The sequence below is a fragment of the Myzus persicae genome, unplaced genomic scaffold (assembly GCF_001856785.1).
Source record: "Myzus persicae strain clone G006 unplaced genomic scaffold, MPER_G0061.0, whole genome shotgun sequence".
NCBI lineage: Eukaryota > Metazoa > Arthropoda > Insecta > Hemiptera > Aphididae > Myzus > Myzus persicae.
The window spans coordinates 294,030-317,621 of NW_019102309.1; the positions used below are offsets into that span (position 1 = coordinate 294,030).

Genomic DNA, 23,592 nt, shown 5'->3' on the forward strand with positions numbered 1-23,592 from the left:
CGATGAAAAAAAAAATGAATTCAAGAACCTATATATAAAACAATCGGCTCTTTGTCCTTCTTCACTTGTAGCAATATCAATTACCATATGTCTGTATATTATATACTGTGTGCGTGTGTGCAGTGAAATATATATTCCGACTTTGTCTATTATACTAAACTATTGTTCGAACGCAATCACACAGTTATGAGCAAAAATATGTATCTGTTTTATATTTGTATGTTATTGCCATTAATTAGCAATTACTGTAACATATAATATTTTATAATATTTACTGCAGTTTGTTTGAAAGTTCAGGGGCGCGGGGCGCACTAAACGCAAGGCATACATAGATTTGGGAATCAGTTTTTATAAAAAAGCCGGAAAACATAGTGACTTAATGGTTTGTATTCATAAAAAATGTAGATTTAATTGTAGAAGATTTGTCACATTATGAATGGAAGCACTGTGATTATTATAGTACACAACGCAAAATACGAGTTTGATTTAGGTAGTACAAGTAGTACAACAGATATATAAGTACCTACTTTTAAGCGAGGTCCACGCGAACATAGTAAAACGCTTTAGTATCGATCGTGACAGCTAAATAGCTAATAGATCATAGTGGTTTAAAAGAGACTGCGTCACCATGATGGACAACGTAATTGTTGCTATAATGCTATCACAATGTCATATAATGTGTGTATTAAATATGTAGGTACACGTTTTTTTTATTTATTATTATATAACATTATTGTTGTGTATGGGTAATATTGTCGTATAAACTCAACAGGCCAACAATCCATATGCAATTAATACAGGTAACTATAATATGTTTATAACTGGATTAACATTTGCATCACTATAGGTCTTTGAATTTGGGGTGTTTGAGTTTCGCCTTAGACATTTTTTTATTATAGATATAATAACTAACCTAATCTAATACCTACTACAATCACTTTCTTTAGTGAATTATAAATACCCGAAAATGCCTGTATCAAGTTTATATACATAGGATAGGTAACCATCGCTTCCCTCTGTCATGCAAAAGTTATGCGTAGGTAAGCCGCACGTAGAAATCTTAGTAAAGCCAAGGGCTAAGAGAAAAACGAATATGAGATGTACGTGCCTATACAAAATGACGAGAAATGAATAATATTATCATATCGTTACTATCACTGTTTTTATATTTCTTTCATTTTATCTTTCTTTCTTTATTGTAAAATAAAATAAACCATGCCGAAGTGGTATCACTGCAGATACCAGCTTCACCCACGCCTCACTAGTCACTACCCAATTACACTCATCACAACTTCCTATTGTAATACCTACCTACTATTGTATTACAGATTGTTTTTTCTCAAAATAAAAAATATAAAAATACATTTAATGTATATAAATTATACATCGTATACCTACGACTTCACGCAACTATGACGGCGAATCGGAGGCAATTATAGCGGCGTATGGTTTAGCTGTAGACGGAGAGCGAAAACCGTGTAATGTGTAAAAGTGTAATGTTATAATATTATACTCTCACACGCTAGACCATCCTTCGTTGCACGAGAGATCGCATACCTATGTGGCTATGTGATATACAAGTTTTAAACGTGTGCAACGAATTCTGCAGACTGCGGTTTTCTGATGTATCTCCTAAATACCGAACATACCTAATGATCATAATTCATAAATCTTGTAAAGAATTCAAGATGAATGTGGTTGAATCTTTATTGAGTATTAACATATAATACAACATACAAAATATAAGCGTTTTTATGAAAAAAAAGGTTCTTATATAAAGAATAAATATTATAATTTTATATAAAAAAAATATTGTTTTTCAAATAATATAATAAAAAAAAATAATATTTTCAAGGTTGTAACAAAATATTCCACTCCAATTTAGAGAGACAGCTGATAATTAAATTGTTAAAATATAAAAAGCACTTAATATATAAACCAAATGACAAATTTTGTAACCGGGATCTCGAATTATTCATGATCTCTCAAAACTAAACTAAAAAATTATATTTTACAACGTCGAACAGTTAAAATAATATTATTTCGAATTTGCAGAAAACCTCACCGAGATAATGAATGTATATTATATATTTTATGTTCGGGTATTGTGAACATTTGGATAATGTCCGACGCTTGGCTATAATGTTCAGACTTACAAATAACAACATTTTTTACTTGAGCCACCAATAATTATATAGAAGATTCTCATTTTATAGTATTTAAAATGTCGTAAGTATAATTAATGTAAAGTAGCCAAGTTGATGTGCCTATTATTTATTATTACAAGTGCAACTATTATTGTGGCACCTTGAATTACACAATACTTCTAAACTCTCACATTTTTATTCACGTGACCTGTAAGTACACTAACCACTTTAACAGAACCATTTCTGAATTCACTTAAACAATACTACCCATTTTACCCCTGATTTCAACCCTGATATCATTGACTTAAGATTTGTTAGTTTTCTTAATAATTTAATTTTTTCTGAAACGTTTTCTAATTTAATAATAATTTAGGAAAATAATGTTTCCTCGAATATAATTATGTTGAACAATCCATTTTTGTTTAGAAGTTTGTAAAACGCATAATCATCAACAGTTAAAACCTCTTGGATTACCTACCCTTATCAGTCTCAGATAGAGAATAAAAACTACAATATATATTTTCTAGGAGAGGGGGGGGGAGCGTATTATGAATAGGCTTAAAATCCAATTTCGGAGCTTGAAGAAGTAAACATCCTCGAGCTCGAGTACTAAGATTTAAAAGATTTAGCCAAAAAGTTACTTTTTTAAAAAATATAATAGGTACATTTTATAACTGTGAATATATTTTTCTTGCAGAAATATTTTTGATAAATCGTATACTTATATCTTACAAGTGTGTAAATTAACACAATGTAAATATAATGTTACTTATACGGGCCTTTGCTGTCGGAGTTGTAAATTTGTAACTATTGGATCAATAATAAAAAAGAATGTGGTTAAATAAATAACTGTAATAATTATAATGAATATGACGAATCAAAAATATTTAAAATGTAACTATTACTTATATAAGTTATTTTAATTTTATGGATTTTATGCCAACAGTTGGATATATTAATGTTAATTTCATCGGCTAGTATAATAGGTATTATTCACTTGTATTGGTGGCTGAAGTCCGACAGTTATTATCACTAGGTAGTCGTAAGCAGGCTAATATTAAATATCAGCCAAGACATTGTTCGTAACACATATAGGTAAATACCTACTTACACAGAGTAATAAATTTCTAGACAAAAATCATTCATATAAAATCATAAAAAAGAATATAATAACGGAGTAAAAATCAGAGAATTCACAATGTTATATTGTAGGGTTTGAAAGTTCATCATTTAGTGGGATAAAGGATGTACTAAATTTGATTTCAATGATAAATCATTTAATACGAAAAACGATTCTGAGCGGAAGAGGTGAGTTTATTTCTAGGATATTTTAAAATGTATTTATATTACTTTTAATACAACATAATAGTAGTTTATATTTATATTAGTGATAAAGTAGGTTGAGATATTTTTTGCTAAACACATTGCATAAATTATATTATAATATATATTAGCAATTATAATATTTCATCATATTATATACTTATTATTATTGTTATTAACTTAAAAGTCATACCTCTGGTGAAATGGTATGACTAGATTCGGGATTTTATTATATTTTTAACGTTATTATAGTATAAGTTGTGGCATAAAGTTTCAATAGTCCGTACGATTAATATGTTATTAAATATTCATTAAAATTTCAACTTATTATAAAAACGTAAAATATTTTCAATATTTGTAAATTGCTATAAAAATAACTTAGAAATATAGAGAACAAACTACTTATAATCAATTTTAAAATTTTCAAAATTATTCCTCCATTTTTGGAAAAACAGAAGACCGTAATATGTCTTATGGTAGACTATAAAAAATATTACTTATCTTGAGGTTATTTTAAGTGATGGACACACGTCAATATAAAAATAATGGTAAGCTCAGAATCTAAAATAAATATTTTCTATTTTCAATATACTATATACATAAATGTGATGATTATGACTTATTTAAACTTAATATGTCATCACTAATCAGATATAATAAGACATTACAGTTAAATACTGAATATACCATAAACAACGTAATGTACATTTTAATTTGTTTTATTAAATTAGTGCTTTTCAGTCATTTTACTTCGATGCCTACAACACTCAAGTTTATCATTACACAGTGCAGCCGACGATGAACTTTTTAGTTAACTCTATGCATAAAAGTGAATTATTATTAATTAGTACAGTAAAACCTCGCTAAAACGGAACTTCGGTAAGACGGAAACCCCGGTATTACGGAACATTTTTTTGGTCCCGTTTCAAATTGCATATAATTTTATCCCGCTAAGACGGAAACCTCGCCAAGCCGGAAACGGACACGTTTTTGTAATGAAAGTTGATGAAAACCCTCGCTAAGACGGAAATATAACACGATTTTCGTGTAATAAATTTATTTTCGTACTGTCGTTACCCATAGATTATCGATATACGAGCGCGTACGATGACATTAAAAACTAATAAAATTGATACGTACCTATACACTATACAAGTATACAACATTATCTGAGTTGCTTGGTTCAGTATCAAATCATATATCGTTACGTTCGTGTCGCTGCGTTTTTAAAAAATATTAAAATAAAATATTAATGTACAATAAATATGTATGTAATAAATAAATATAAATGAATAAATATAAATGAATAAGTATAAATATAAAATTATAATAAATATAAGTATAAATTGTATGTAATATGTACCAACTGGTTTAAAATAAATATGTATGTAATCTTTAATTATATTAAATTAACTTTTTTAAACCCCGTCAAGACGGAAACCCCGTCAAGACGGAAAAATGTCATGGTCCCATGCGATTCCGTCTTATCGAGGTTTTACTGTACTAATTTAACTAATTACCTATACTATTGTTTTGTAAACATATTTAAAAATATTTAAATTTACCTTATAATAATCGTTGTCAGTCAAAATCGGTCAAATCTATTATATGGAATTTTTATATTATAGGTATTATAGGTATGTAGGCCGCAATATCCGGATGGGAGTAGCCGGATTGTTTTTAAAACTTTCAATTAGGTGGTTATGTTTTATATTTACAAATATTTTTCATACTTACGCAGGTACGTCTACTACAATACCGCATATTGTAATGAAACAAAAAAAACTTCCAAATTGATCGTAATTTTCGTATATTATAATATATTTTAATTGTGCATGTTATCTTTAAAACAACATTTAAAAATTAAAATATTTTAGTATTTTTACGAAGTATATTATAAAACACGCCATCATTAGTCTAATAATTATATCAGTGTTTTATTTTAAAATTATAGTAAGTACGTATTGAATTTGAAATGTATGTATACAATTTCTATTTTTAATTCGCTTTAGAATAAACGTTAAATAGTTTATGAACAGTGAATAAAAATTACGTTTATATTTAATATGCATCGAGGACATTATATCGTTTTCGCTTGGCAGCGCTGCCTACTTTATGTTCCTTTCAAATACCAACTACGAACCGGTACCACTTCTACTTCCACAATTACACTGCTGTAGTACACCTGGAACTTCGACCATCAGTTATTCTTCAAACGTCTACTTGTTGTGTCTTATTTTCGTGTGTTAGTGAATAGTTTGTGCGGTGTCGTGATTTTTAATGTTTTTATTTTAGCATTTTAATTTTAGTTTTTGTTATTTAGTAGTTTACTATACCTAGTGTATAGCATAGTACTAATACATGTGCATCTGTTAACCGAGGAATAAATTCAAATATGAAAAAAGACATAAAAAAAAGTTCGTACTACGTTTGGTTTCTCGGAGCTCAGGAATGTAAGAACGTGAGAGACGTAGAAAGCATAATTCCCGTGATATCGACTTTGGCTGAAAGGGAAAAGAAAGTGACGCCATATAAGTTCACTCTCCAGGTAAGTCACAGGGGATTAAAGATCGTACACAATGTTTCGGCGTTGATTTCGTTGCCGGGTGGCAAGAGTTCGAAAAGCGACTTGGTCAAACACCTGATCCCCGATCACGCAGTCACCTGCGTCCACCAGGATGAGGACCTGGTGGCTGTGATCCTACTCCTCTACAACCCCGTCACCAAGTGGCCTGTCCACGTGCACGTCTATCGGTGCGACACCGTCGAGACGGCGACTCTGTTGTCCACACAATTGCGAATGCTGGTCGACCGACCGGAGAACAAGAAGAAACTCAATGACATCGAATCGAGACTGCAAACCAAATCGGAAACGCACAGCAGCAGCGTCCGGAGCGATCGGAGCGATAGGAACGATCGAAAAAGGGAGTCACCCCCGCAACCACCGTTGTCGTCAGATAGCGGGGTGCCGGGCCCTGGCCACGTGACGACCCTGTATGATTCGTTGGCGGCAGAGTTGAAAAAAAAATTGGGCACCGGAGGCAAGACCGGCGGCGTGCCGATTTTGTTGCCGCCCAGAGACTATGATACCGTGCACAGACACCGAGGAAACCTAAACGGTATTGACTTCCGACGGTGCATGAGTGCAAACATCGTTGGTGTCAACAGCAGTGGTGCAAGACCGCAGCTAGACTTCAGAAGGACCGGCACGAAAATGGGATCGAGTGGTGGATCGAGTGGGATAGGATCCGATCACGCTCCCAGTCCGGAACAATATGAACCGGAAAACGCATATGCGGATAACAACTCTTCATCAGGTATAGCTTATTCGAATACATACCTAGTTAGCTATTAATATAATGTAGGCATACAATTTAGTAAGAATAGTAGATGAATAGGTAGATATATAGGTATACAAGCAGGTGATGCATTTCTATGATAATATTATGTAGATTGTAGGCAGATCGTAGGTTTTTTGTTATAATGTGTTATAATTACTCATTTGTATGGTTTGCGCTTTTCATTTATAAAATTATTCGCTTGAGCAGATGCTAATATATTAAATGTAGTTATAAAATCAACAATATAACATAATTTTGATAATATACCTGATATATTATAGGTATATACTTTAATGTATCGATACGCTGAACGATTAAACTGAATTACCTATACTAAATACTTCAATAGTATACCTATATGAATATAACTAACTAATAAATTCTTATTTAAGTATGAAACCAGTTTTAATGACCCGTTATAATCAAATAATTTCCGTACAAATTTATTATTTTTTTTATATTTATAAGGATCGTACATTTTACAACTCCAAAGTCTAATAATGGCGAAACCAAAATTTACGATCTTACAGTAAATTAAATTTTATGCGAAAACGAATATACTTGTATCAACCTAATTTTGGACGTAAAATAGGTAATCTTTGTATTTACCATTTGACACTATTTTCATACTATATTTTAATGTACTATATAGTTCATAAATCAATATTTAAACATTATAATCAGTAAGTATAGGTAGGTAGGTAGTTATTATTATTATTATTATTATTATTATTATTATCATCATCATCATTTTTTATAATTCAAATGCAAATATAGTAGGTTACCCTTTCACAAAGTTTCCCACCAGTTTTACTGGTATATTCATATTATATTAAATGCTGCTCTTTAAACTCGTACTCGTACAGCAACAGTATAAATTTATATATGTATACCTATAATCGTGAATATCTCATACGTTTGGTCTTCGATGGCTGCCGCTATTCATTATAATTTAAAGGTATTGAAAATATGTACATACGGATGCAAAAACCTCTCTCGAGAATGTCAATTTGTGGCTATACCAAATACTTGCATTGTGAATAACAATTAAGAATACTACCTATTCAATTTAATTTATTGTGTTTGGATCTCGTGTACATTATTATGTATAGATTTATAAACTAAACTGTATAAGTATTTATCACTTTCGTCTTTTTCTATATTGCAGTTATGAATGCTAGCGTTTAAGTCTATAAATCAATGTTTTTATATAAGTAAGTAGCTACCCCATGCAATTTGTATATTATATTTGAAATATAATATCCTTATGATGTATACATATATATTATACTCTACCTACCAATTCTGAATGAATTTTTTATAACATGGTTTCTTTAGTTCTATGATTTCTTGAATAAATATTTATAATAAATTATAAATTTCAACCTAACCTTCGTTGTTATAGTGGATAAATGGTTTTATGTAAATATTTATAATACGATTATATAGTAATACTATCTTATACTATAATAGTATATTAGTATGTATGAGATTAGTTTCAAAACTATATTTTTTACTTAATTTGAATACATTGATAAATCTGCAGATATAAAATATAACAAAAATCAGTACCTTCTTGGCTACTAACATCTCAATGATATAAGTAAAGTACATTTACATCGCATAATAGGTACCAAACCTATATATATATGTATAATATTATATTTTCGATCTTAAATTGAAATAAAAAAAAATTATTTTAAATATGTTTTAATGATACGATACCCAAACGTTTATATGTGGGTCAAACGATTGCTGTCCTCTTTTAAGCCACCCAACCAGCTTTAGCACGTGCCACATATGCGATAGCTCATAAAAATTAGCTGAACATAATAGGCATAGCATGCAGCGACTTTCTAATGACGTTTTTTTATTATTAAGTATAATATAGTCGAATTCTACATTTTTTTTCACCAGACTTTTAGCAAAAGGGAAATCAATTCATTACATATTAATGTTGTCGCAGCTTAATGAATGTGTCCCTAATGGCTTAAAACAATGTAAACATTCTGGTACAATAAAAACCGATTTATATTTATATATTAAAGTACTCAAAAAATTTACTGTTAGTTCAAATGAACGTCTAAATGCAACTACAGGCATAGGTATACAACTATTATGGTTTGTTGTTATTGTGTCTATATATATGATGGATATAGATGGCTAAAACACAAACTAGAAAGACTTGAATTCATATTCAGATCATTACCAAAAATATTAGAAATTGTTTAACAGTAATACAAAACCATCATATATAAGTATACCTATGCGTGCACACATATTTTATTAATTAAAATGATATGAAAATATTTTAGATTCTTTAAATTCTGATCGATTATTTCACGACCAAGTATAGGTACCTCCGTACTGAGCGGTCTCTTTACCTCTATAGTTCTTGCAATAATTATTGTATCTAATTTTATCGATTAGTTAAGCTTATTGTTCAACGCATGTAACAGATAGCCTAAATAAAAAATAATGTTAAAAATATTCTGTAGTTATTTGTTTTACGACGTACCTACCTACTGCGAGCTTCTTTTTAGAAAGCACTTTGGGGCAGTGAACAATTAATTCAATATGCCGTATAGTACAATACCTGTATAATATACTACCTATTATATTATACTAATGTATACAAATTACCTCTGTACCTACCAATAATATAATAATTATTATAAAATGAAATCTATTCAAATTTTAGTAAGCATTCCTGACCATTTTTTTGGGGTAAATCGAGTTCCGTTGAGAAACTTATTTTAATGCGATACAATGGCCATGTTCAAATTAAAAATAATAATACCTACACTTATCTCATTCAACACCGAGGTGAACGACGCGAAACGAGCGCCCAACACATGATCTCTGTATCCACACTATTTTCGTTACGTAGTTGTAGGTCCTAAAAAAAATATGACCTTAAAGTATACAGTTGGTCGAAAGAACTCGACATCTCACAGTTGGATACTTATCATATTTGAAAATAAATATTTTAATATTTTAGTATTAACGAGTATACAATAATTCATAATTATTCACTTAGGTTCCGATAATACGTATTCCGAAATTGTTTTTTAATTTTTAATCAGTTAAATCACGGTGGTCAGAACGTAATAATGTTATTATGCCACAAGAACAATATTATTGTACATCTTCATGTACCAATGAAGAATTGTTCTAATATACTCTGTACGTTCTGTGAACTCGATGTCTATTATTTCATTATTTATTTTTTTTTTCATCTCTCGGTCGTTGTCAATTTGTACGGTGAATCTCTTCTGCCCAAAAATAAATCGTATAAGTAGGTACTTCCGTAGTGATCATATTCTCATATAGACTTTAGTTACACCATAGTACACATCTATACACTATGTCTAGGCACACACTTCTATATACCTATTCTAGTTCTATATAGATAATTCAGCGACAATAGTCAACCGACTGTGACTGAGTATTTCCTTTGAAGTTAGGCGCTGAAAAAAATACCAGCTACATCGACCTTGAACGTTCATTCACTTCTTCTCGTCCGTCTTAATTTGGTAAAACTGCTATATATCTACGTTTTACACAGCTGTTATGCATTCCACAATAAACGTCTCGGGGTTTCCCTCTCCCCACGGGCCACACACACATTCTTAAGAATTATTGTTCTCTTAACATCTCGATAATGTCTACATTTGTATATTAGTTCATTTTTAGCGTACAAACAATACACATAAAATTCATTAAATTATTATTGGGTTGAGGTGAAACGTATAAGTATAAAAAAATATTAGGTATATTACGGAGTATAATGGTAGTTCACTGGTTCGTCTCGATGGTCGCGATACATGGCTGCGCGTTTTCTAATCGACACGTACACAGTCTTGTTATGATTATTATTACAGTGAGAGTGAGTTTATCTTCCACTTTTTTTACTATAATAATTGTAAAAAAGACATGCACACAGCCACACAGGTATGCATTATATTGGGCATAAGCGTATAATAATTATTATAAAGGCGTACATCGTCATTATAATAATAATATTTAAATATAATATATATATATATATTTCTATATGTACCCACGTTTTAACGGTGCTGCATACGTCGTTGTGGGTGTAACAGGATGACAAATAAGAAACCGGTTTTTGGATTTACATCATGTAGCACCGACTGGTAGGTACAATAACAATAATAATAATAATAATAATAATAATAATAATATGTGTGCGGTTCACGCATAGGACCTCGTCTTCTGGAAAACTTCAGGCACCGGTGCATAATATTATATGCTGCACAGGTATACGATTGCATTCATTGTGTGTGATATTTGACATGCTTTACGAAATGCGTCGTTTAAAACTATAATACGTGTTATTTAATATATATATATATATATGTGTATGATATGTGTAGGAACTAGGTAGATAGAAGATTTTATTTTTAATTCAATTTATATATAAATATAAATAAGTAGTAAAAGATTCATTTAAAAAAAAAATTATATAAAATAATAATTAACTACAATATTAATTAACAGAAAACGAGTGTCTTTCGTTAAGAAAAAAATCACAATAGGTAATATATTAGGTAATATCATATCTACCTGCGGGGCCTGCGCCAAGTAATTTTTCCACATAAGTTTTATTTTTGTTTTAAATTAATGTACGTCGATTGCATAATTTCAGACCTCCACTGCTTATAATATTATACACTATCACTTATTATATCCACACGTTATCGATCGATGGAATTTGAACAGTTATGTGTATTATATAGGTATACTCGATATGTAATAAATAATTTTTGTATTATTGGCACACGCATACCTACCTAGAAATTTGGAGTCGGTTCAACTACTACCATATTATAAGAGCGTCAATGTTATACACGTTTGAATGTTGATATTGCTGTAAGGATTTAGAAGTGTTAAGATATAACACCACACCTGTGTTCAAATTTATAAAACCACTAATCATTCGGTTATTTGCTGGTCATCTCGGGCGAGTTATTTAAATAAAAATATGTTTTAAAGATAAAACTCTAGAGTCTAAATTCATGTACCACTCATTTTAAACTTTAAAATTTAAAATATCTAACACGTCCCTGATAATTGTAGGTACTGTATCTATGTAATAGTATTCGTTTTTGTCTGAGACAGAACTCGGCGGGCTCGTATATGTATGTACGACATTATAGGTATATAAACTTGTGCATGCGATTTTGTAATCTTACAATTGGATAGACAAGTAGCAATTTATTAAGCGGTGAGGTAAATTTCCGAAGTATTCTCGCTGCGCGCGTGTATCTACTTCGTAATTCTAATATACAGCCAATATAGGTAATGAATTGGCAACGATAGTGTTGCGCAAGATATGCATAAATCTTAAAAATCAATGACCTATGTCCTATACGGTGATAGAAATATTATTGAGTAACGATGTAGTTGATTTCCATTCGATATAAGTATTTATCTACTATATTTTTTTAAACTTATTTTAAATTACTAAAATTTACTTTAACTCTGCCATCTGCATTCAATATATATTACAGAACAGACTTACTGGTGATTATAGTATTGAATTTCCATAATGATTCAATCGCTTATTTTATGTAATAATGTATACCTAACGCATCATATTATCCATGTACTACCTGCTAACAGCGAATACGGTCTACAGTTATTTATTTCAGTTCACCAGCTTTTCTAAAACGAACACCAAATTGAAATGGTTTTAAAATGTATTTTAACGAAACTTAATTAATTTCTTAGAAGATGAAAACCGTTTCCGTTTGATTATATGCTGCAGACCTATAGTCACAGTTGAAAAATAGTGAAAATGTACATAATTAAAAAATATATACATATTATAAAATACATGGAGTATCTCATATTCGTCGCACATCGCACACGAGTGGTTTTTATTAATGATTACAGGTGAGCAAATGCTTAAACAGTTCTATATTTTTTAATCACATGATTGTACTAACAGCATAATCAAAAACAATATAAAATTGTTGTCAGCTTAAAATTAACACTATTTTGTGTGCCGACATCAATTTTTATTTATGGATTCTGGTATGTAAAGTTATTTTTTTAAATTCAATTTAACTACATTTTCTAAAACAATCTTTTAGTACAACTTTTTTTTATAAACACAGTTATCTAACGAATAATACAAAAAATATTTCATTCGTTTTTATCATAGATACCCTAAACAAGTATCTAATTTTTTATTTCAATTATTATAATTACCTATACAATTAAATATTAATAATAATGTATTTAATAAACTTTGGAGGGTATAACTATACCACACAAACTAGTGAACCAAAATTGATGATTTAAACTAAACAAATGTTCTACAGAGACTACTAGAATCTATTTGGAAAATAGAGTGGTCAACATTAAAAAAATTAAGTTGATTTTTTGATGGTACAAACTATACGAACACATGATTCAACAATTTAAAATACTATTTTATCGACCCGTCCTAACCAGACCATGCGTACAACGACGTAAGAATTTAATACACTCGTCAGTTCAAAAAAAATACCAGGACTTATTTTATATTTATTATATAAGATATTTAAACTAAATTATAGGTAATATTAATTTATGTAATGATATTACCTAACTGTGTACTAAATTAGCATATAATTTACTTTGAACGTGTTTATTTTGAAGAAATATTATATTATATACCGTATCACCCTAATTATCTCCGTGGCAAATCAATATATTTAAATGCGGTTTTTTTTACAGTAATCTGTAAGAAATTTACGTCATAAAATTGGGATTTGCTTATAGCTGATTACTGTTGAAAAACCTATTTAAATATACGGATAAGTCACGGTCTTACAGAGATAATAGAACTAATAGAAGTGATACAGAACTTGTATTACGTAGGTACTATATACAAAAATAATGTTTATTTACATAGTGAGGACCCATCTATGTGGTATGTATATAGTATCTATAAGAAATCAAAAAATATAATTCATTTTAAACAAACAAAATTATCTTGTCCTAGATACTATTTTAAATAATGTAGATATTGTCGGTAATCTAAAATATTATTATTGTAGAAGAAGCTTAATATTTTTGTTTACTTGACATATAAATTACGTTGCACTTCTAAATTTCACTATTTATTAGAAGGTTGTTGTATCAGAGGTCATTTTCGTGTCTACACAATAAAACATGAATATTAACACGATGAGAAGTAGAAACTTCACCGTCCAAGATATATTATCTTGGTTTATAACTGCTAACCCGAGGTGGTTCCTATACAGAATATATAGCTGATGACCTATTTGTTGTGCGTTGTACGTATGATAATCAATATACTATATGTATATCGAAGTACTTAAGTGTCCACATAATATATCATTGATCTATGTATACGAAATCAAATTTACATTTACTCGAGTATAAATTGTGTACATAATATAATATGTAGGTATAGTAAGTTTACTGTACGGTACCTATATATAGGAATACGTGTCCCCATACATTTTATTTTTAATGTCGATGATGAAATGGCTTCTACTACTGTAGGATTGTGTAAATGTGTTTATTTCTCATCGCGTACTGCCGTGAGGCTCTATAATATTTTATAATTTGTATGTTTTACTCACAAAAGTAATATATTATATCCCATTAAACGCGTATTTTAGTACCAATAGTACCTACTATAATATTTATATTGATGTTGTGTTTAAAAATTACGATTCACTAAGAGATAATTCGAACATGCATTTATTTGTAATTATATTAGGAAATCGTAAATTAGGCGTACATCGTATATCCCATAACGTGATTAAATAATATTCAATTAAATACCTTTATTATATTATATAATTATAAGCTCGTATAGGTACCTATACGTTATATTTGCCATTCGTAAATTCGCGTAGCTGCAGCAAATGTGTATAATAACTAGTTTGTAAAAACTTATATCTATCAATAATTTTACCGTGCTCAAACATTGTTCTATCATACTTATTATTTATTTATTTGATTGTGCACTTAAATTAATTAAATTAAGTATTTAATAAGGATATATTAATGTGATTATCTAAAATGTGTTTAATCTCACCTTTTAAATAAGAACTGTGGTTTCTTCCATAAGTCTAGGCTTTTTTGGATGATAATGTAACGTATAATGCGTATCAATGAAATATTATTGTTACATTTCTGTCAGCTACGCTTTCGTAACGCCCACCAAGATTAATTTTAGTCAATACTTAAGAGTTAAGACTTAAAATACTAAATTATTATTTATACATAAACACGGACTACAGTGTTTAACAGTGACTATAGCTGAAATTTTAGTCCCATTTTGGTTACGCCACTTAATATACCTAAACAGTCAGCTATAGTACGCAACGTACAATTAATATTGCACTTAATATTTTCAATTTATTTTTATTTTCTGTCCACTCAATAATTAATAATAATAATAATAATAATAATAATACCTAGGCAACAATAACAATAAAATAAATGTATAAAAAAAAAATGATAATTTTTAGTTATTCGGTACTGAGTATTTTCTTGTTTTTCTTGTTATTTCTTGTATAAGGTACGAATAATATCAATAACTATGATGTAATGAATTTATCATTTGGTAACAGTATGAATAGGTGATATAAGTACTTAAATAGACAAATAATTATTTTGTGGTTTTGCTTTTGTGTTTAATACTTATTATCTTTACAAATTACTTGTTAAAGTATATTGTAATATAAAAAAAAAACTAGATCGCCCCTTCACCAGGATTTGTTTTCATTGATTACCCTTGACGTAATCGCAATAATCAACGTACAGTATGTTATTTAATTGGAAAGTTTGCAGTAGCACACATTCAAAATTTAGTGCGAATATTTTAATGAAGCTTTTTTAAATATAATATAATACTAATGGCCACACTTTTACCACGATTTACTAAAAACATTTGTATTAGCTACGCATAGTGACAATATTTACCAAAAAGTGTGAAATCCAAACAATTTTACAATTTGTTGTATTTTTGAAAATCACGATTAATGAAATTATTCTCATTTATTTAAAACTCGACTGATTTAAAAATTCCTCTCTTTTTCAACATTAGTTATCAAGAAGTAACTTTATAGATTACAGTGATAGGATATTTTTGAATTTTGAAAATTGTATTGTTAAGTGTTTGGGTGGTTATTTATTTATTTTTTTAATACTTAGGTACTAATTATTAATTAAAATCCATTATCAATTAGTATTTGAGTACATTTTCAATACTATTTGGCTATATTGAATAATTTGAATAGTATTTATAGTTCTGTATTATTAATTTATAAAAATACACTAGCAATGCCAGTTATAAACATATATGTCGGGAAACGTTGTGTCTCTTCATAATATCAAGTTGATAATTTAATGAAATGGTATTTTGGTTTAATTTTTTTTCTAAATAGAATTTAGGTACAACTCTCGCAAAGTTTGCTTTGGCCGGGCAACGATATTACCCGGCTGCCTGGGCAAAATGGTATATTTTAATGAGTTGCCCAAAAACACGGGGCAAAGTAAACATCATAGACCGGCCAACGCGGATCACATTGTCCGTAACATAATAATAATATACATAATAAACGCAAAGGAGATTAAATCCTCCGCACACCATGCGCAGTTGAATTCTGCAGACCGCCATAGAGCGTGCCACAGACCCGATAACCGGCTTCATTCAATTTCAGTCTTTTATAACATATTATTGTACCATTACACGCGACGATATTCAACAGAATACTGCTGATGTATTATATTATTATCCTTTACGGGTTAGCCATAATACAGCCGTACAGGTTCCGTACCTATACGTATTTATTTTGATTCTGAATGCCTTTTGGTCGTAGCTAAAGAGAGCTGCGATAGCGCCCGAGTGCAAGACTTTCACACAGCACGATTCTTCTCCAAGATAGTTATTATGTTATATTATATAGACACGCGCTGTCCGAGTCACAGAGATCGCCGATACGATGAAAATCGTCTTATCCTCGTCCGAAGACGAGAGCGCAGACCATATATTATTGGTTATATATTTGTATGTATTATCGATTGTCATTTGACCACCGCATGACTATTGACTGCAAATTACAATAATAAAACAGTGAAGATATTTTTTATAATTTATGTTTACATTCGTAAACACATCATATGTGCGTTTCCTACACCGTCAAATCAAACAAAATATAGTCACACACACGTCATGTTTTCCAACAGAAGTATAATCACGCATTATCGTGTGCAAATGATAAATATAATATTCATATAAAAATCATATATCATACGATACACACCAATGCGGCAATACCGTATACGTATTAATCCTCATTCCTCGTGCGTAATTAATTTTTGTTTTATTTTAATACAAACTGTTGACTTCACGTTTCTCCGCCTATTATAGTGAAATAATCATTACAGAAATATCGATTGTAAAAAGAAACACAAGTATGCATTACTGCATGCCAAGTTGAATAACGGTTTGTGGCCCGGAGCATACTTCAGTAAAATTCATCTGGTGCACTTTCTCCGTACACATTTTTAGTAATCTCCGGTATACAACTATTTATACTATATAATTAACTAATTAACAAAACATGTTTAAACAATTATACAAATTATATATATCATTATAAAACAATGGTTTATAATGATTTTCTTGTAATTATTATTATTTTTATTTTTAATGTTTACGGAAATATGAATTTTAAATCAAAATTTAATTTTTATATTATTACCGATGCTTTACGTAAGTTAGAAAATGTATAAAAAAAAATTATCACATTCATTGAGTTACATATATAAAACCCATGGGCCATATTATAATTTACTTGTTAAGGGGGGCGAGAAGGAAAGTCATAATGTCTTCCCTCCTATATATTATATATTATATTTTATTTTTTGTTTGTTCCTAAAATATTATTTATCTACCGAAAATATTATTTCTTTTAGATTCTACTTCTCTTGCTAATTTGGTCACCGAAATAGTGGTGATTTACTTAGAAATTACAGAGGACAGACATGTAATTTCAAGTTTGATTTTTTCTACTGCCTTTCGGATTATCTTGTATACGCTATCTTTGCATAAACATCGGTGTCATTTGGTAATTTTTGTTGGTGCAAACGCTATTTATAATAATTATCCATATTTTTAACATGGGTGTTTTTTATAATTTTCACAAATCACAAATAGGAAAACTGATTATCATCAAACTGTAATCATATATAATCAGTAATTACAATTCTGATTGTTATAATAACAATCAACACAAGACAATAGGAATTTAATCGATTATTTTTTTTATACGTACATGTATATAATTAATCATTTTAGCGTTATGTTTCACTGAATACAATTTAACCACTAAAAAAATACATTTTTGATGAATTAATTTATTAAAATGGAGAGGAATTCCCCTTCAGTATGTTTAGAGGTGTAGACAGTCATCCCATTGGTACAGTATCTATACCTCATCAGTCTACGCCCGTGTTTGTAGTAATTTAAATTTCAAACTGAAGCAACTTACATAGCTGGTAGCTGTGGGTTATTAAGTCATATTTGTATAGAGGACCAATTTCATAGGTCCAATATTCACATAAAAATATACACAGTGGCTTGTACAAAACATAGATATACACTACGCGCAGTATAATAAATAATAATAGTATAGTACATTGTAGTTCAATACAATTCCGTGGCTTTTGGTGTACGATTTTATTTCGTGGCGAACCGCCAATTCATACGTAATCTGACCTCTTTCTCATGCCCTCTTGCAGTGGCTGAATAAAAAACCGTGTGAATTGTGCCGGATAGACGATTAAATTAAAACTACAATTGTTTTGCCACAAATATTGTAAATGTATAGTGTAAACACAAACAGCGAGTACAACTGTTTTTATCTATCGATACGCATAACCCGAGTTCAATATAATGTTATAGTCTACCTATATGTTTAGTTGTAACAAATTCGATGCGTATAACCAATCATATCCGCTTAGGTGGTTTTTGCTTGCGGTCGTATAATATGTGCGAATACTATTGTACAGGTAATAATAATACAACATTTATGCAGGTTTATAATAAACTTTACTTCGGTCGGTGTTTTGGGTGACGTCGTCGAGAGAAAGGAATCTCTTGAGGACAAAATATGGAATTTTAGATTTCTAGGCAAACCGTATAAACCGGTTAATCGAAACAACGCTAATACAACATATTATTTTTGTGAATAATAAGAGCAACTTTTAAAGTTCTTATTTAGCTAGAGATATTTAAAGATTGTTGGTTCGAAATTATGCAGAATATTGAGTAGTTTATATAACACGTATTATGCATGTTAGGTACCTATGGTTGTTTAAAATAACAGAAAACATGTTTAAGTCGTCCTTAAAATTGTTTTTATCAGCTACATAATAATATGTAATAAAAACCAATTAATATAAATGTATATTTTGTCAAATGGATAGTTTTTTATATACTTTCAGTCATATTAAAAACTCAAAAATAATTACAACAATATACAGCGTTAACTAGTTTTACTGGACGTTTATTACAACTATTTATAGTATTATAGGCATAAATAAATTGTATTTACAAATAATTATCAAAGTCTCCTAAAATATTGTATTATTTTTGTTGAAGTAACCTACATAAATATTTACATTTTATTTTAGGTAAGCGACGGAGTTGCCAAACTAGTTTACCTAGTCTAATAATTATAATAACTATTTTTAATCTCACTTGTTGTCCTTAAACGGTTTCGTAAGCTATATAGTAATTTGCTACGTGTTGAGTGAATAATGTCAGCGATGACACCCATTATTATTAATAGTTGTATTTTAAACGAATAGTTATTTTATTCTGACACCTACCATCTACCTGACTATACAACACGCATCTATAATATAGCAACTTAAATATATTTTTCAGATGACGACTGGAACGCTAGTCCATTAGAAGAACCATTGTTTGCGAAACCTGCGAATGACCATCCGTTACCCAGAATTAGGAGACAAGACAGTGGCGTGGACAGTAGCAGTAGCCCAGTGACATCGCCAGAAAAAGACTATTACAATGGGAGACAAGAGGTCCAACAACACATGAACGTTCCAAATGTCAAACGACAAAACTTTAGCAATAATAATAACAACAATATTGCACCAAATCTTAGAGAAAAATATTCAGATCGTAACGTTGCGCTGGTCCAACCGAGACCGAGAAACAGCGAAGTGGTCAAGAACGCTACGCCAACGCCCGAATACAGGAAAAAGCCCGTAGAAATCAGGCAGAGGACACCGTCTCCAAATCGTTCTACAGTCCGGGAATCCCCGAGGGAGAGATTCAAGGATGCCAAAGAAAAGTTCCTTATGCTGGAAAAAGAACGGATCGACGAGCAGCGATCGGAACTAAAGAAACGTCTTGAACGACAACGCAAGGAAAACGCAATGCCCATGATCCGAGCGGCGGTCAGAGACTCTTGCAATTGGTCGCGAAGTCACCATTCCGACGACGACGAAATGGACAGGAATCGGTATGATGACGACGGCGACTACGACGACGATCATTTTGACCAGCAGGTGGTAAAAAATTACAGAAGAACCAATCGACCGAGAGAAGGTTTGGATACTGATTACAATGGTGGTTATTCAAAACCAATTTCCAATAGACAGCCTAGAAACTTTCAGGTAAATTTTAATTTTAAAATGAGAAATTCTTATGTTCACGTAGGCATTTAATAATAATAACGATACAAATGGAACCTTTTGATTTGCATTGATACCTATTTAAAAGCAACTTCCGTTTTTAATATTAAATTATAACATGATACATAATATTTAAATAAAATATGTATCTACAACCAAATTCAGTATCTATTTTTGTTTCTTTAAGATTCTGTAATGTATAATATAATTATAAGTTATCATTGCTTGCGGGAAAAAAATCATGAGTTCTATATTCTTGCAAACATTTTATATTGTTGTCTACAAATACACATGTCTTATGAGTCACATCATAGACGCATCAGTAGAAGTTAGATATTTATTTTCTTTGCACGAATAAGGTAAGAATGAATTAAAAAATAATAAGTCATCGGTAGTGTTTTAAAAATTAAAAATACCCAACGTCTTCAGTAATCATAATAGTCAATACTTATTGTATTTTATACAGAGTATATTATATATAATATACGAAAGAAATTAAGAAAGCCGTTGCAGTATAATTTTATTAAATTATAACCGCGGTTTAAGACTATCGGTCCTATTGTGGTCACTTTTACTGTTAACGTAATTGATGGAAATTATTACACCTATTGCACATTCAAAATAAAACCATAGAATATACATTGTATTGTTTCAAAGTAATTCCCACCAAACACGTGATTTTATTCTTCCAGAACGGAGCTGAGGTCCCCCTGTATTTATAGGTGGCCCCATTATTAATTCATGCAATCTGAAACATTAAAAGGACGTCGTACCCACATGTGTTGACTTCGTCTGACCAACGCATAACACACTAAAATATTCTTTCATCACTCAGTAGTTCTAATTTTTTGTAGTTAGTTTAATGGTAGAGTAAGTGAATTCACGTATTAACAAACTTTAAGGTACAATTATTATCTATTGTATTCTCTCGTTGGTTTTTAATTTTTTACAATATTTAAATTTGTAAGTGAGTTATGAGCATTTTTAAATATAAATAATTCATAATTTATCAAGGTACCTACTTATAACTTGCTTCCAAATTAAAATAGAGTAAATATCAAACCAGAGGACACAGATAATGTTCTTATCTTTAACTTTTAAGTTTGATTTAAGGCTTAACCTAACAACATAAAATTGGAACTGCTGAAAGTAAATGTTGGTATGTTAGGTACATGCATAAGTAAGACGAAGAAAACATATGCGGGTATGATGTCTTCCGAAGTTTGTATTTTTTGCAAAACTTTTTTACAATGCCTAATTTTGGACCAATTGCACTCCGCTGTGAGATGTTGTTGGTGCTCACTTGGCAATAAACGGATAGCACTGTATATTATACCATTGGCTATTGGGCTGTAATTTTTATATTTTACGATAGTAAATCACTCGTTGTAACTATTTTACTACTTATGTCTTTTTAAGAAAGTGCAATAAAAAAAATGTTTATACCATAGGGACGAATACGTGGGAATAATAATACAGTATAGAATAAGTTATATCAGCACATTTTATTTTTAATTCCCATGATATTTACTATACATATTCCTGAATAAATAATTTTTAAAAAAACCTTCAAAAAATTGGTCACACAATGCAGGTGCATCAACTAAACAGCTTGATTAGTATAAGTGAAAGAAATTTATTACCAAGTTGTAACGACACAGAATACTCGCCTACAGCGTTCAAAAAATAATATTAATAAGGTCATATTATATATTGTATTATATCTTTAACACGGATACTGTTTCGATGATTTGATGATGACAATTTCATCAAAACGGTCTAGTAGTTTTTGAGTCTAAGAGTCTCAAAGAACCTTTTGATATCATTTTTATTGAAATCGTAATTTCTGAGATTAGTTGTTAGTAAAAAAACTCATTATAAATTAACGATATAAATGTAAAAACAACTATAAATTATAATGTCTATTATAACTTAATAATATATGTTCATCTTAATTTCTGGTGGAAGACAGAATTGTGATTACCTTAATGGGTCCCGGGTTTCAAAACCTGCTCGTGTATGTCTGAGCGGAAGCTCACTTGCTACACAACACGTTTCAGGATGACCCGGATTGATCGTATGCATATAATATACAAATCCGTACCTATTTCAATATAATTTATTATTAAACTACATCGGTGTTTTTTGTTTTCGAATTTTCACAGCACGATCACGACGAATCCAGACTGGTGCCCAGAAGTTACTCGGCCGAAGACTACCACCCGCAGTCGGACCACAGCTACAGACCACCGCATCCGGAAGACCAGCGCAAAAACTCACCACGCCGGGCCCCATTACCGGAAGCACCCCGAGCCGCGCCCAGACGAAGTCGTTACAACGACGTGTCGCCGCCACCAGCGGAGCTGTCGTCGCGAGCGGCCAACGATTACAAACGGCGGTCGGCCTCTTACGCTTACGAGGACGACGGTGGCTGTTGTCCGCCTCCGAATTACGGGGGCAGACCGCGCGGCGAACCGGATATCCGGGAGGCAGACGACGGCGGCGACGGTCCGGCGCCGACGGCGTTGGCCGGCAGGGAGTACAAGCGGCGATCGGCGGCGTACGCCTACGAAGATCACCATCACCAACACCAACACCAACACCAACACAAACACCATCATCAAAATCACCACCAACAACAAGACCTAGGCGGCAGTGGTTACGGCGGCAGACGGGAACCCATGTCGGACAAGCGGGCGGCCGCGGAGGACAACCCCTCCCCGATTTCGCCCAGGTACAGGCACAGCTATGCGGAGGCGTACCACAGGCACCAACACCAGCACCAACAGGCACAGCCGCCGCTGCAAGAATCTGTGTACCGTCACAACGGTTCGTTACAGTCGTCAGGCCGAATCGGAATTGCAGCGATACACCCTTACTGATAAAATACACGATACGACCTATGTTATCATCGTTTGTTATAATATTGTAATATAAGATAATATATAGCAACGAGCAACTGAATACAATAATAATCAATAATAGTATTATACGTTGTATGTATAATAATTAACCCACTGATTGCCGTGATGGTATTGTAATATTATAATACGAAGACGATG

At 31.0% G+C, this 23,592-nt stretch overlaps 1 protein-coding gene across 1 annotated transcript; it reads left to right on the forward strand.

Moving 5' to 3' along the window:
* The first annotated feature begins 5,640 nt into the window (after positions 1-5,640).
* On the forward strand, positions 5,641-23,486 carry LOC111031848. Its single transcript, XM_022311955.1, has 3 exons — positions 5,641-6,787; positions 19,758-20,512; positions 22,696-23,486. The coding sequence occupies exons 1-3, from the start codon at positions 5,866-5,868 to the stop codon at positions 23,410-23,412; spliced, it is 2,394 nt and encodes a 797-aa protein (XP_022167647.1). The 5' UTR covers positions 5,641-5,865; the 3' UTR covers positions 23,413-23,486.
* Positions 23,487-23,592: the final 106 nt, after the last annotated feature.

Coding starts and splice junctions, on each gene's coding strand:
- LOC111031848 (XM_022311955.1), top strand. CDS start 5,866: ATGAAAAAAGACATAAAAAAAAGTTCGTACTACGTTTGGTTTCTCGGA. Junction 6,788..19,757: donor GGATAACAACTCTTCATCAG/GTATAGCTTATT, acceptor TATATTTTTCAG/ATGACGACTGGAACGCTAGT. Junction 20,513..22,695: donor GACAGCCTAGAAACTTTCAG/GTAAATTTTAAT, acceptor GAATTTTCACAG/CACGATCACGACGAATCCAG.